Raw genomic sequence first — 13,874 nt, 5'->3', positions numbered from 1 at the left:
AGCATTTAATTGGGGGCTTGCTTACAGTTGCTCCATGATTATCGTGGTGGAAAGCAGAAAAGTATGGCACTGGAGCAGGAGCTGAGAACTTTACATCCTGATCTCCAGGCAGCAGGCAGAGAAAATCACTGGCCCTGGACTCAAAGCCTACCCCCAGCAACACACTTTCTCCAACAAAGACACAACTACTCAAACAAGGCCACGCCTCCTAGTCCTTCCCAACAGTCAACCAGTTAGAAACCAAAAACTGAAATACTTGAGCCTAAAAGGGTCATTTTCATTCAAACCACCAAGTCCTGTGGAAGCTCCTGAAAGAGGTGATTTTATCAGTAGTCACTCCCCCTTGACACTTCAGGGTTTACAAGGTACCTTCCTACCCCTATGTGTGGGGCCTCAGTCCTATGGTCATAATGCTTGGAGACTGAGTCCCAAGAACTGAGAGTGTGAGGCCAGCCTAGGCTACATGACCAGATACTGTCTCATAAAACAAAACAGCAACAAAAGTGCCTCTGGGTCAAATATTCCACTGGCTTCTTATGGGGATCACTTATGGGGTAACACTTTGTTTTGTTTTGTTTTTCGAGGCAGGTTTTTTTTTTTTTTTTTTTTTTTTTTTTTTTCTGTGTAGCCTTGGATGAGCCTCGAACTCACAGAGATTCACCTGTCTCTGCTTCTGGAGTACTGGAACCACAGGTGTGTGCCACCATGCCCAGAACCTAAGTAACATTTTATAAAGGTAAAATTCTCATATAAAACTGAGTGGCCTTCTGGGGTGGTTTGAATAGATATGGACCCATAGTTTCATAAGGAGTGGCACTATTGGGGGGTGTGGCCCTGTTGAAGGAAGTATGTCATTCTGGGGGATGGGCTTTAGGTCTTATATACTCAAGCCATGCCCAGTGTGGCACAGTCTCTTCCTGCTGCCTGCTGATCCAGATGTAGAACTCTCAGCACCATGTCTGCCTGCTTGCTGCCATGCTCCTCTGCATGACGATAATGGACTGAACCACTGAAACTGTAAGCCAGCCCCAATTAAATGTTTTTTCTGTATAAGAGTTGCTCTGGTCATGTTGTCTCTTCACAGCGATAAAACCCTAACTAAGACACCTCACCTAGAATACAGCTGAGACAGGCATACATAATACCACACACACCTGTAATCCCATAACCTATAAAGTAGAGGCAGGAGGATAAGATGTTCAAGATTTATTTAGCATAGGGCACACACTGATGTCACTTCCAACCGCATGGGTGTGGTGGTTTGAATAGGAATGACCCCCATAGGCTCATATGTTTGAAAGCTTGGTCACCAGGGAGTGGCACTACTTGAGAGGAATTAGGAGGTGGGGTGCCCTTTGGGGTTTCTCTTTTCCTGCTGCCTGGGGATCTGAACGTAGAACTTTTAGCCACTTCTCCAGCACTATGCCTGCCTGCATGTCACCGTGCCCCCTGCCATGATGACAGTGTGCTAAGCCTCTGAAACTGTGTGCAAGCTCCAATTAAACACTTTCCTGTATAAGAGTCATGGTCATGGTGTCTCTTCACAGCAAAAGAACTAAGACAATGGGTTTAACCGACTAGCTACTAGAGCCTCCAAGAATAGGGCTCCAAGGGCTCACGTATAAAAGAGGGCCCAGGAGAAGAGAAATCCAAAGCGTGGGACCAGCTCTCTGCAGTAGTAGTCATTGGACAAATTGGGGAAGAGGGGCACAAGTGACTTTGGGATTAGTGTTGGCAGAGTGGGATCCTGGATCTAGTTGGCAGACTGGTCCTCTTTGACTAAGTAAGGCAGGCTCTAGGTAGACCAGAAGTTCAGACTACTGGTTACCTCTGCCTGAGAGGGAAAGATCACACCAGCCACACTCTTTCCCCTGCAGCATCACAGGCTTAGAAACCTTACAGGTTTTCTCCAGGCTTCCCTTTCCACAGCCCTAAAAGATCGAAGGTAGGGGAACTATGCCCCCCCCCCCGACCCCCAGTTGAGGTATCTGTACTTCAGAGTCTTCAGGGGAACCTGGATCTATAGGACAACATTGAAGGGGAGTCTCACATAAAATGGAAAAGGGTCCCACTTAACCAAAACTTCGGGCTGGAGAGATGGCTTAGCAGTTAAGAGTGCTGCTCTGCTCTTCCAGAGGTCCTGAGTTCAATTCCCAGCAACCACATGGTGGCTCACCACCATCTATAATGTGATCTGGTGCCCCCCTCTGGCATGCAGATGTACATGCAGGTAGAGCACTCATACATTAAAAACAAAACAAAACAAAACAAATCCAAAAAGCTTCACTGAGTGGTAGGGATGGTGGTACCTGCTGTAATCCCAGCATTTGGAAGGAGGAAGAAGGAAGAGTACCATGAGATCAAGGCCCTCCTGGGCTACATAGTAACTTCCAGGGCAACCTGGGCTACAGAGTAACAACTTGTCTCAAAACAAAGAAACAAAAGACCAAAGATACATTTGTGATCTCAGCACTCAGGTGGCTATATAGTTCCTGTCTGGTCCTGTCTCAGAAAGAAGGGGAAGGGAGAGAAGGAACCAAAGCATAGCCTGGCATGGAAGCACACACCTTTATGCCAGCACTTTTGAGGCTGAGGGGAATTACAAAGTTGAGGTCGCCTCATCAAGATACTCCCTCAATAGCCATCTATCTCAACACACACACACATACAAGCACTCTTCTTCCCTCGTTTGGAGACTTCTAAGCTGCATCCCACCTTCCATGCCACCCCATTCCCCTGCTCACAGTCTACCTTAGACTCCTGGCTGCTTGGCTCCAGGCTGGATTGCTTTCAGTTGCTCTTACAAGCCAGGCTGGAAATCGAAAGGGCCAAGTGGTAAAGAAGCATTTGGGTCATAGGGCAGTGAACTGTGGTAGATGCTCCGATGTATCCTCTTCCCATATTGCCAGGGCTCTGCAGAGGGGCAGAAGCCCTACAGTTTATTCTCAACAGCACAAGTAGCCAGGGATCAATTGAGCTGGCTGCTCCCTTCTACCTTCCTTGTGCCTTGAAGGCCCCAGGAGGCTGGTTCCTGAGTGCCTAGCACTTGCCCACTTCATCCTCTGGCCTCAGTCAAGGTAAGTGTCTGTGGCCCGTGAGGGCACTTAGCTCTGGCTGCTCCCTACTACAATGTCATACATCTGATGTTGGTTTTACTCTTCTCAGACTCTGGGGTTCCTGGGACCAGACAGCCTTTCTCCCTATTGATTCTTCAGCCTTGGCCCACCAGCGACCTGCTTCCCTCTGGTTCAGGTCCCCTTAGACCTGCTGGCACCCTGTAAATAAGCCACAGTGTCACAAAAGGCAAGCCCAGTTGATTCTGTTTCCTGATGATAATCATCACATTCCCAGCTGAGGACCTTGGAGGTTGGCCATGGAAAGGAAGAGGACAGAGTGGGTAGAAACCCAGGGTCACATGGCAGGAACTCCATGGAGACCTTCTGTACCAGACCGCATCAGCTTTCAGTTGGGAAATAAAAGCCAGTGTGTAGCAGGTCACAGCCACGCCAGAACCTCAGCTCAGCAGAGCAAGGCTGACCTTTGCTTTCCAGGAGTGGGGCTTTGTCTCAAAGGTGATAGTTTCTGTGCCTGGCCTGGCTTCTGATGCATATCAGGCCTTGAAAAGCAGGGAAAGACAGAGGCATTCCACTCCTGCCTCCCTCTTCCTCTTCTTATAGGAAATCGAAGCCCCCAGCCTTAGTCTCTGCTTCTCTCTGTCTCTCTCTCTCTTTTTTGCAACAGGGTTTCTCTGTATAGCTCTGGCTGTCATGGAACTCACTTTGTAGACCAGGATGGCCTCGAACTCAGAGATCCGCCTGCCTCTGCCTCCTGAGTGCTGGGAGGCACTGCCCAGCCCCACTTTCTTGAGTAGGTCTGCACTGGGAAAGAGTAAACCTTCCCCCCCCCCCGCTCTGAATCTCAGCCCCTCTCTGATTCTTTAGAACCTTCCCTGCATGGGCAGATTTTCTCCTCTCTTTATCTCCACCTCTCTTTCTTACCAATTACCTTTCAGCAGTGGAACTGTCACTATTCAACTCTTTCCTTCTTAAAAGAAGGACTAAAAACATGCATTATTTTTTGCCACCCAGGCATGCTTCTTCTGATGCTTCAGCAAGCAAGCATATCTTTTTTAAAAATTTGTTTATTTATTTGAGACAGGATCTCTCAATGTATTCCTAGATGTCTTGAAACTGTATAGACCAGGCTGGCCTCAAGCTCCCAAAGACCCACCTGCCTCTGACTCCTAAGTGCTAGGATTGAAAGCGTGCATGGTGGACTTGTTTTTTGTTTTTGTTTATGATCTATTTATACAGTATTATTATTTATACAGTATTCTGCCTGCAAGTATGCCTACATGCCAGAAAGGGGCACCAGGTCTTATAGATGGTGATCAGCCACCATGTGGTTATTGGGAATTGAACTCAGGACCTTCGGAAGAACAGGCATTGCTCTTAACCTCTGAGCCATCACTCCACCCTGACTTGTTTTTTTAAACAGGATCTTGCCCTATAGCCAAGGCTGAACCAGATCACACTAGGTGGCCTGGGTTGGCTTCAAATCCAAAGCAAACCTCCTGCCTTAGACTCTGAGTGCTGGGATCACAGGACAGACTTTTTACCAGCACTCTCCTTCCCTCAAGCTCCCATCCCAGGAATGCTGCTTGCTGCTGGCTAGCTCAGGCTAGGCAGGGCTGCAGTCAGCTGGATCATAAATAAAGCCAGACATAAATAAATATGATCCAGTCAGCTGGATCATAAATAAAGCCTCCTCTGTCTAGGCAGGGCTGACTGTATTCCAGGAAAGCCCTCACCCCACTCTCTCAAACCTTTTCTGTCTCCTGGACTTGGTCACTGCCCTCCTGAGCAGCTCATAGCTCCCTACCTTCCATCTACTAACCAGACATCTGCTGTCTGTTCTCGGGCTCACCCTTCTTAGCTTAGACTCCTTTCCTCTGAGTTCTTGAGGTCCATGCCCAGATTCCAACAGGGTACACCCCCTCCCAAATGAGCCTACTTTCCTGTTAGGACTGAAGGACTCATCTGTTCATGATGCATAGGCTTCAAGAGGCTGGGAGTGCAAGGAGAAGGACAATACCTGTGACATCTCTAGTTCCTGGGCTAGCGTGTGGTTCTGGTGGGTGTTTGATACAGCTATGAAAACTTGGCTGGCCTCTGACTCCTCATGAGCAAGTTCAGGGTAATCACAGGGCCTGGTAGTATTCGAGGGCAGTGGGGTGAGACATCCCCAAGAGCCCAGAGCTCCTGTCACTGTTTTGATCAACCTGGAATCAATAGCGAGGTCCAGTTTTTGATGGGGATTGAGGACTTGAAGATCATACAGCATTAATATCTCTGTCGGGAACTGGGTTCCTGACCTGTGGTTGCTCTGGCCACAGGGGGAATCATTTTCTGGAATTGTATAGGCAGAGGTTACACTCCCAACTTCCACAAGAGGGCGCGCTGGGCCTAGATTTTTCCCTGAGAGTGCGGGTGTCCCGGACTATCATCACCTGGTCTTCAAGAGAAAGGACCGGCCAAGCCGGGGCTAGAGGAAGGTGGGATTGCAGAGTTCAGCTCTGGGTCTCAAGGTCAAAATGCTGATTGGGAGAAAAAGTTACTGTGTTGCTATTTTTACATTAAAGACATCTTTTTATCTGTTCTAAACCGTCAAGGGCAAAATGAGCTCTGAGTTTCTGTGATAAGGTGGGTGACGGCTGGATGCTGGCAGGCAGCTGGGGAGGAGGCCGAGAGAGGAGCACAGGAGAGGCTGTGCTGGGGACATCAGGGCAGAGCACAGCGGGGTGTGTCCGCTGTCCTTTCCTGTCCACTCCCGAGATGCAGCTGCTCTATCCTGGTTCCCGAGACACCTCTCTCTTTGTCTCCTTGGCACTGTCCCCTATCCCTCTTGGCAACAATGCCATCAGATTTACTCAGAGGTGTTATTCATAACAGACCTGGGAGTCTTTCCTGCCTCTACCTTCCTCCCTTCTGTTTTTCTTCGAGGTGGGGGAGCTAGCTTGGATTCACTGACTTTTATGAACTTAAGACACACAGAGACCCCCCTCCGCTCACTCCCATTCCACAGCCTGGTGCTCAGGGCCCTGCAGCCCATCTGGCAGAGGGAAAGAACTAGAAGGGACTTGTTGCTTGGTGGCCTTCCAGGATGCCTTGCTCTCCACCCTTCTCCCAGCCCTGACAACTCAATCCAGCTGACAAGACAGGAAACGGGAGTGCTCAGCAGGCCAGCAGCCAAGAAGGCCACTTTTCCCTCTGGGGAGAAAACAAAGCTGGAGAGGGCCACGGTCACCCCCACCCTCACCCCACCCCCTCTCAGGAGTCTCAGAGAACTTCCAGCTCAAGTGTAGGGAAGATGCTAGACTCCAGCCTTTGGCCTTGAAGCAAGAGTAGCTGAGCAAGTACAAATGGAGCCTGGGGGAGCTTCTGCTGCAACTGGAGCTGCAGGCAGGCAAGGAGGGGTCAAATGTCACACCACAAGGATCCAGGGAGGGGTCAGAGGCATCACCAGTTCACAATAAAGACGTCCAACTTGGGCAACTTTCTGAATGGGTTCTCCAGCTCCAGAGAGAGAGGGTAGAGGGCGGGAGAGGCAATTTGCATTGTATTTACATCTCATTTGCATACAACTCTTTTGATGTCCGAAGGCACTGAAATTTCCTGCCCTTCCTTCTTTTTCCCTTTCTTTCCTCTGCCCCTTTTTAACCTCCAGGCAGCTTCCTATCTCAGCCCCCCTCTCTGTGGTTTTTCTCTCTCTTTAACAGAGGCAGGAGGATTAAGCCTGGGGGAATGTTGCTCACCAGGCCAGAGCTCAAAGCTGGTTTCATGCAGCTGTGCTGGGAAGGAGTGGGGGTGGGGTCTCAATCCTATCCATCTAATTGAAACAATTATCAGGCAAGATCACAAGGGAGAGAAAGGGATGGTCTAGCTCTCCTCCTTGCCCATCTCTCTCTCTCTTTCCCTTTCTCTCTCTCTCTCTCTCTCTCACACACACACACACACACATACACACACACACACGCAGAGGAGAGGGAGAGAGAGAGGGAAAGAGAGAGAGAGAGAGAGGCCAGTGCCAGACTGGATCTGGTCTAAACCCTAACCTTATCATCTCCTGGCAGTGTTAATCTCCCTGAACCTCAGTTTCCCCATCTTTCCCCATCTATATAAGTGGCGGTTAATGATTTTACCTTTCAATTAAATGAATAAGTGTTAACTTAAAACAAACAAAGATGCCCTGGAGAGATAGCTTGGTGGGGAAATGCTTACCTTGCAAGCACAAGGACCCAAATTCCATCCCCAGAGTCCACTGTAAAATAGCCGGGTGAGGTGGCCTGCACCTGCCATCCCACTGACCGGCCAGCCTGTCCTGCTGGGGAGCTGGGCAATGATAAACCGTGTCTCAAGAAATAAGGTGGCTAGTACTTGAGCAATGACTCTTGTGGTTCCTCTGCCCATTCTCCAAGGAACACAGGAATACACAAACCCAAAGATGTTGTAAATTCAATATGGAGCACAGCTCTCCACACTAGGGGAGCACACACTACTAACGGATGAGTGAAGAGATGAACAACAGCTCAGACAATGTTTGCCAAAGTCTCCTCACCCCGCCCCCACCCCCCAATCTTTGGAGCCTTTAAGCTTTTCTTGCAACTGTGAACTCCGGAGATCCTGTCTCTTTCTCAGCTCTTCCCTCCCTGGAGAACGCTGCACCAGCCAACACACACACCTCAAACCCAGAATCTTAACTAGCTAGCTCTTGGACATTATCAGATAAAAACTTCTCTGGCTTCGAGAATACTAGAGCCCAGGGGAAAACGAGGAGATTCCACTTGGGAAAATTGCACCAAGTCCAAGATTAAGTGGTCAGGGTACCAGACCCTGAGTACACAGGCCATGCAAATGCATGCAAATAGAGATACGGAAATCACAAGCACACTGGGGTCTATAGACGTGGAGCAGGCATCTTTACTGTGTTGATGGCAGGTGAGTACAGCTTTAGATTAGACACTGAGCACAGAGAAGGAGCCCAACAAGGGAAGGAAGGGACAGGCTGAGAATGTCCTGAGTGGGACTTCCAGGATCACTTGAACCTCCAAAAACCCTAGCCTAATCTCTTTCCGAGATCAGAAGAAACAAAAAGAAAGTCCCTTCCTTCTTGCCAAGAGGGGCAGGTGGGTATGACTGAGACAGGCACTTTGCCCAGCCCTGAGGACTCACTTATGCCCTCCCCACTCCTCCACTTGGCACTTAAACCTTCTGATGTCTGGTGTGCCCAACATTGTTCCAGGACCTGAAGGCAACAGAACAAAACATCCAGTAAGTAAAAACAAAAACTAAGAGGTGAACTAAGAAGAGGCCACAAAACCCTTTACCCAGGGTGCAAAAGCTCTAATCACGGCTGGCAGCTTGCATGCACGATGCTCAATGTTCAATTCCCAGTGCTGGGGTTGAAAATAGAGTGGAGGGCATCTCCACTTCCCCAGTCCCAGACACTTCCAGCTTCAAAAGGAAAGAGCAGGCAGAGCAGGGCTGCAGAGCACAGAATTCTGTTCTTGGTTTTTTGTTTGTTTGTTGTTGTTTAGAGGGGGGCTGAGTTGCACAGCATACAGCCTCAGCGTTCCCATCCGTGAAATAGAAACGTTGCTACTATTTACAGGTTTGCTCGAAGTTTGGGAGAATAGGACGTCAAGGCCTAAACTACATAAGGGGACTCTACCTTAAAACAGGAACAGGCTGGGAATACAGCGCAGAGCTGGGCAGCCCTTCAAAATATCAGCAACAGCAATAATGATGATATTAAAGGTGCCTTTAAAGTTTTCCAACTCCGTGTCCAGCCCAAAGTAAGAGCGCAGTAAACCTGGGGTATTGTGAATGAGATGTTCAGGAGGAAAATATTTTTTTATTTTATTTTTTTTAAAGGCAGAAAAGCCCAAAGCCATCCTGGGAAATGGCTTGGGTCCACGGTGATGGGAGGCTAATGGGAATCTCTCTAGAAAAGAAATAGAAAGTGAGGCTCTGTACTCCTGAGCTGGCTGTGTATGTTCCCTGGGCCACGGAGTCACTCAGTGGCAGCTGAAGAGCATAAGGAGTCTTCTACTCACGCAGGGGCGCCCTGGGATGGGAGGAGCCCAGGCTCCTCCAGGTTTTGGATAAGTCACTCCAGTCCCTGGAAGGTGACCTTCGCCAAAACGGCTGGCATTGGTGGACATTCTCCACACCCTTCTCTGTCATAACTTGAGATCGGAGGTGACGGTGGGCAACAGCAGGGAAGGGGCAGCCCTGTTGGTCTGGAAACAGTAAGGAGAAGCGGCTGCAGTCGAGGTTCTACACTGACGAGGGCAAGGCACGGGCAGCAGCCCGGTTTGGTCACCTGCTTAGCCTTGATAGATGCCTGCTATTAACCCAGGCTTAAAACGGGGTGGTAAACCGTTGGAAGGCGAGACTGTTCGCAGCACCCCCAACTGCCTTTTCCAAACCCTCCCGGTTCCTGCGCTGCCCTGCTTAACTTTTCTTGAGCACAACCAGGCAGAAGCCCGGGGTTCCCCAGAAGGGCAAGCTGCCCCCGGACTCTGAGCTGCCGAGAGCGTGCTGGGGAGGGACTGCTAGGCGGGGTCTCGACAGACAGGTGTTCCTCAGGGTCGGGACCCGCCCCGGCAGCACCTCGACACCCCTCTCCCGGCCCCTAGCTCCACACATGCAAATCCCCTGTTTTGCATGGGCCCCGGGCCAAGCGCGGGGGCCTCGCCAGGGGGCGTGGCCGAGGCCCCCGCCCCGTGCCGCGTGCTCACCTGGGGAGTGTGCTGAGCCTGTCGGCGGCGGAGTGCTGCCGGGGCCGGAGCAGCGGAGCGCGCGACCGAGGTGGCTGCCGCTCCGGGAGTGGCGGCAGCTGCGGCGACAGAGGGCGGGTGGAAGGAGACCCTGGCTTCCCCGGGGGCCAGGCTGGGGCAGCCGCGAGGGACCTGGGGGGGCGCTGGCTTTGGCCCCGCCTGGGGCAGGATGGTGAATCTGGAGCCCATGCACACAGGTGAGGGGCGGAGGGAGTGAGCTCCGACAGGTGTCACTGCTCTTGGGAAGGGACCAAGGACCGGGACACCGTTGCACCGCGCGGGGGCGGAGGGGGGGAGGAGAGGGGATAACTCCCGGATGGCCAGGAGAGGGCGATGCGGATAGCGGGTCCTTCCGGGCCAACGTAGCTAGGTAGGTGTTGAGAGGGGGGCGGTTAAAGGAGCAACTTTGGAATATGAAACCTTGGAGAACAATGAATAGGAGTATGAAGTTCCTGAAGCCCCAGATCCGGGGAGTTAAGACAGTGCGTGGGACTTGGGTGTGCTGAAGTGCTGGAGTCCCAGGAGGTTGCAGGAGATGGGTGGTTCACTCACTCAGCTAGGGTGTGGACCTGGGAGTGCATACGTGTGCCCACATGCTGCGCGTTTGGTGTCTGGGCACCTGTGTGCAACGCAGGCAAAGTGGGCATGGGGAGGGGGGGGTGCCTAGGGGAAGTGGGTAGGGTGGAGCAAATCCGAAGGCGCACCTGGGGCAGAGGCCATGCCACGGGGTCGTTCATTGATTAGGACTTGTGCAAGCATGTGTTTGTGTGTGTGTGTGTGTGTGTGTGTGTGTGTGCGCGCGCGCCGTCTCCCGTGTGTGTTGGGAGAATTGGTGGGACCAATTCCCCGAGGAACCTGATGAGTCTCGGACCACACGTGTCAGGCACGTGTTGGAGGTGTGTCCACTCATTATCCGCGGGTCATCTGTGCTATGGACTCAGTGCATAATGGACGTGCATCCCAGAGGGGATTGGCGACAGGGACATCTGAGTCTGATAGCCCATGACCTCCTTTCCTGACGAACCCAGGAGATGGGAAGGCAAGGAGTCAGTTTCCTCTGGGGACGAATGAGAGGTGGTGAGAACCAGCCCCACCATTCACTTTCTGATCCTTCCGTCTACAGCTGGGCTGAGGGTGCTAGTGAGCTAAAGGGGTGATGGGTTGAGGTGGGAAGGGATCATGTCCTGATGAGATGCCAGAGGTGTTGGGACAAGTAACAGAATCAAGGTGAGAAAGTTACACCTAAATTGGCCACTTGAAGCCCTAGTACCTTACCCCTCACAGTGCAAGGACCCAGTAATTTTTCTTTAGGACTTCAAGGTTGCTGCAGAGATTATGTTAATTGCTCTAGAAATGTGGAGAGGTAGAGAGGGGGAGGAGGAAGAAGAGGGTGAAGAGGAGGAAAGCAGATCTTCTGGCCCACCCTAAGAACAAAACAGGCTAGAGCTTCCTGTCTCCCACCACTCCCGGAAACTGGCATCAGTGGGGGCCCAAGGAGGCCATGATGCTTAGTTCCACTGAAGCTGTTTCCCAGCAGGACTGGGTGCAAGGGTTACTGGCGGAGAGATGTTGGCACTCAGTGGCTGGTGCCCGGGATTTGCCAGGAAGGACTAGGTGAGGCTGAAGGAACCATCCAACTGGGTGTAATCCAGTGTCTGAGGAAAGTTTTTGGATCCAAAGCACTACTGTGGAACTGAAACTACCCCGGGGGACAGGTCCTCTGGGCAGGCATTTCAGCCCTCCTTTTCTATCAAGAAGGCCAGTGTTCAAGTGGAAATGTGTCTCCTCCAAAGGTAGAAATCTGGAGTTCTCTAGAACCAACCAAGCTCAGGGACTTCCTGGGGGGTTTCCACCTCCCCGAGTACTGCAGGCTTCTGCCTGGGGAAGTGGGAGGAGGTGGGAGAGCTGGCTCCTGGCAGGGTAGCAGCCTAGGAACTGGAAGGATCTGGTAGAGAGCAAGAGAGGAGAGAGGTTGGGAAGAAAAGGCCAAACCCCTCCACCCATGCAAGCCCCTACCAGTTGCTTCTCAAAGATCTGTACAGCTCCGTCCTACAGTGCTGTGGGCAGTGTGCTGAACCCAAAGTGGGTGGCTCCTCAGGATGGGGGTTCATCTTGTCTTCATTGTCTTTTGAGATGCAGCCTTGCCGAGTAGCTCAGGTTTATATCAAACTCAAATTAATCCTTCTGCCTCAGCTTCCCCAGTTCTTGGATTGCGGGCATAAGCTGATGGGCTGGGTTTTTGAGGTCTTTGTGGGGCCTTTTGATGGGTGTATGGAGGAAGAGGCCCCTTCTTTCATTATATGCTCCCAGCTTTGGTCCCTCAGCCTAGGCTCCTCTTTATTTTAGAAACCTGGTGTAGTCCCGCAATAGTAATCCCATATTCTGCTGCTTCCAAGTCCCCTGGAATTCCCGACCCCAGGCCGTTAGGGGTGACTCCTCCTTCATTTCCTGGGGTAGTACCCCTGCAGAAGGAGAGTGGTAGGAGTCCGTAAACCGTCCCCCTTCAGAGGGCTCCGTAGCTGTGTGAGCCCTTGAGTCGGCTCTGACTCAGGTTTGCCACAGCCTCAGCAATGTGTTCTCACAGGACACCTTTCACCGTGGAGCCTGGAGATCTGGAGCAAGTCGCACGGGAGTTCTCAAACAGAGAGGGGCTTCCTGCCCTTGGGCCTGAAGGGATAGACAGGAGCCAGTCAGTTAGAGAGGGAGAAGAGAGAAAAGTAGCTCAAAGTCAGCCAGAGGATACCAGTGTCTGCCCTGGGGTCTTTCTGTGTTTTTCACTGTCAGCTTAGGGAGGGAGGTTAGTGTAGCAGACCTGTGCCGGTCGGAACTCAGGAATGCTATCTGGGTCAAAAGGCCTGTCAGAAGAAGGGAGAAGAAGAGTCTGTACTTGAAGCGTTGGAGTCCTGGCTGGCTCGGAAGTGGCAATGGAGGGTCCCAGAGAGTGTGCCCCTGTAGAGGGACCCACCAAAGAAAGCATTTAAGGAAAGAACCCAGATGCAGGACTAGTCCCTTCCTAGGAAGGGAATAATGACAACAGGGGAGAGAGGTGAGGCTCCTGTTTGCCCCTGTTTGGACTCTGGAGGACACTCAGCCTGCTGCCTGGAGACAGCAGAGACTTTGGGGTGCCTATGTTTCCAGGTGTTTATTGGGGGAACAACTTCCCACCAGACCACAGGAAGGCCAGGACAACTTCACTCTATGACAGAGCTAGATGGGGCAGATTGCAGTCTACATGCGGTATCTGGGTGCTTACAGTGAGCAGCTGAGCCTCCTTAGGGAAGGGAGGGTGGCAGAGAGACGACTCAGACAGAGATAAGAACAGAGCCGAGCTGGCCCCACCCCACAGCTCTCTCCCTCACCCCCGGCAGTGCTGTCCAATGGGTGAAGGGTTATTGCCAGCGTCTCAGGGAGTTTCGGTGTTGGCCCATTTTTAGGCCGAGACCCAAGGGTCCCTCCCACCCATCAGCATCAGCCTCCTACCCAACAAGAACAGGTTCTTAGCATTGGAGCATGCTGGGGACTGAAGGAGAAGGCTTCCAGGTTATTTCACCCTATCCCTCACGAATCTCCACTCCCTGCCTGAAGAGACAGGCTGTCACCAGGTCATGGCAGCAGGAGGGACCTTGGATGTCTCTAGAAATAACTTTCAGACACCATTAAGACTAAGCTTTAAGTTTATTTAAAGGACAAGCGAGAAGGCTTCTGGGTGTAGAGTGATGGAGGGAATGGGTGTTAGGGAAAGCTGGAGTGGCAGGCAACAGAATAAGGCACAAAAAGCTACCTGTTTAAGTCAGTCCTCATGGCATGTATTCCCAGATACTCTGGGGAGGCTAAAACATGAAGATCACAAGTCCTGCATAAGCTAGAGCAAGTGTAAGGCTAGCCTGGGCAACTTACTGAGACCCTGCCCCAAAACTGGAAAGGCCTGGGGTATGTCTCAGTGGTAGCAGAAATAAGATCATACTTGTATTCTTAGTTCCCAAACACACACACACACACACACACACACACACACACACACACACACACACAC

At 51.5% G+C, this 13,874-nt stretch overlaps 1 protein-coding gene across 1 annotated transcript in view; it reads left to right on the top strand.

Annotated features, from left to right (window-relative positions):
• The first annotated feature begins 10,010 nt into the window (after window positions 1–10,010).
• Window positions 10,011–13,874, top strand: part of Pou2f3 (POU class 2 homeobox 3) — an 82,861-nt gene continuing 78,997 nt past the window's right edge. Inside the window, exon 1 of the mRNA XM_055622248.1 lies at window positions 10,011–10,038. Within this exon, the coding sequence (XP_055478223.1) occupies window positions 10,011–10,038 (28 nt within the window). The remainder of the gene's footprint in view (window positions 10,039–13,874) is intronic.

Source organism: Psammomys obesus, unplaced genomic scaffold, assembly GCF_907164565.1.
Source record: "Psammomys obesus unplaced genomic scaffold, mPsaObe1.curated_primary_1811, whole genome shotgun sequence".
Taxonomy (NCBI): domain Eukaryota; kingdom Metazoa; phylum Chordata; class Mammalia; order Rodentia; family Muridae; genus Psammomys; species Psammomys obesus.
The sequence above is the reverse complement of the archived record's forward strand: the minus strand, read 5'-3'. Positions and strand labels throughout refer to the sequence as shown.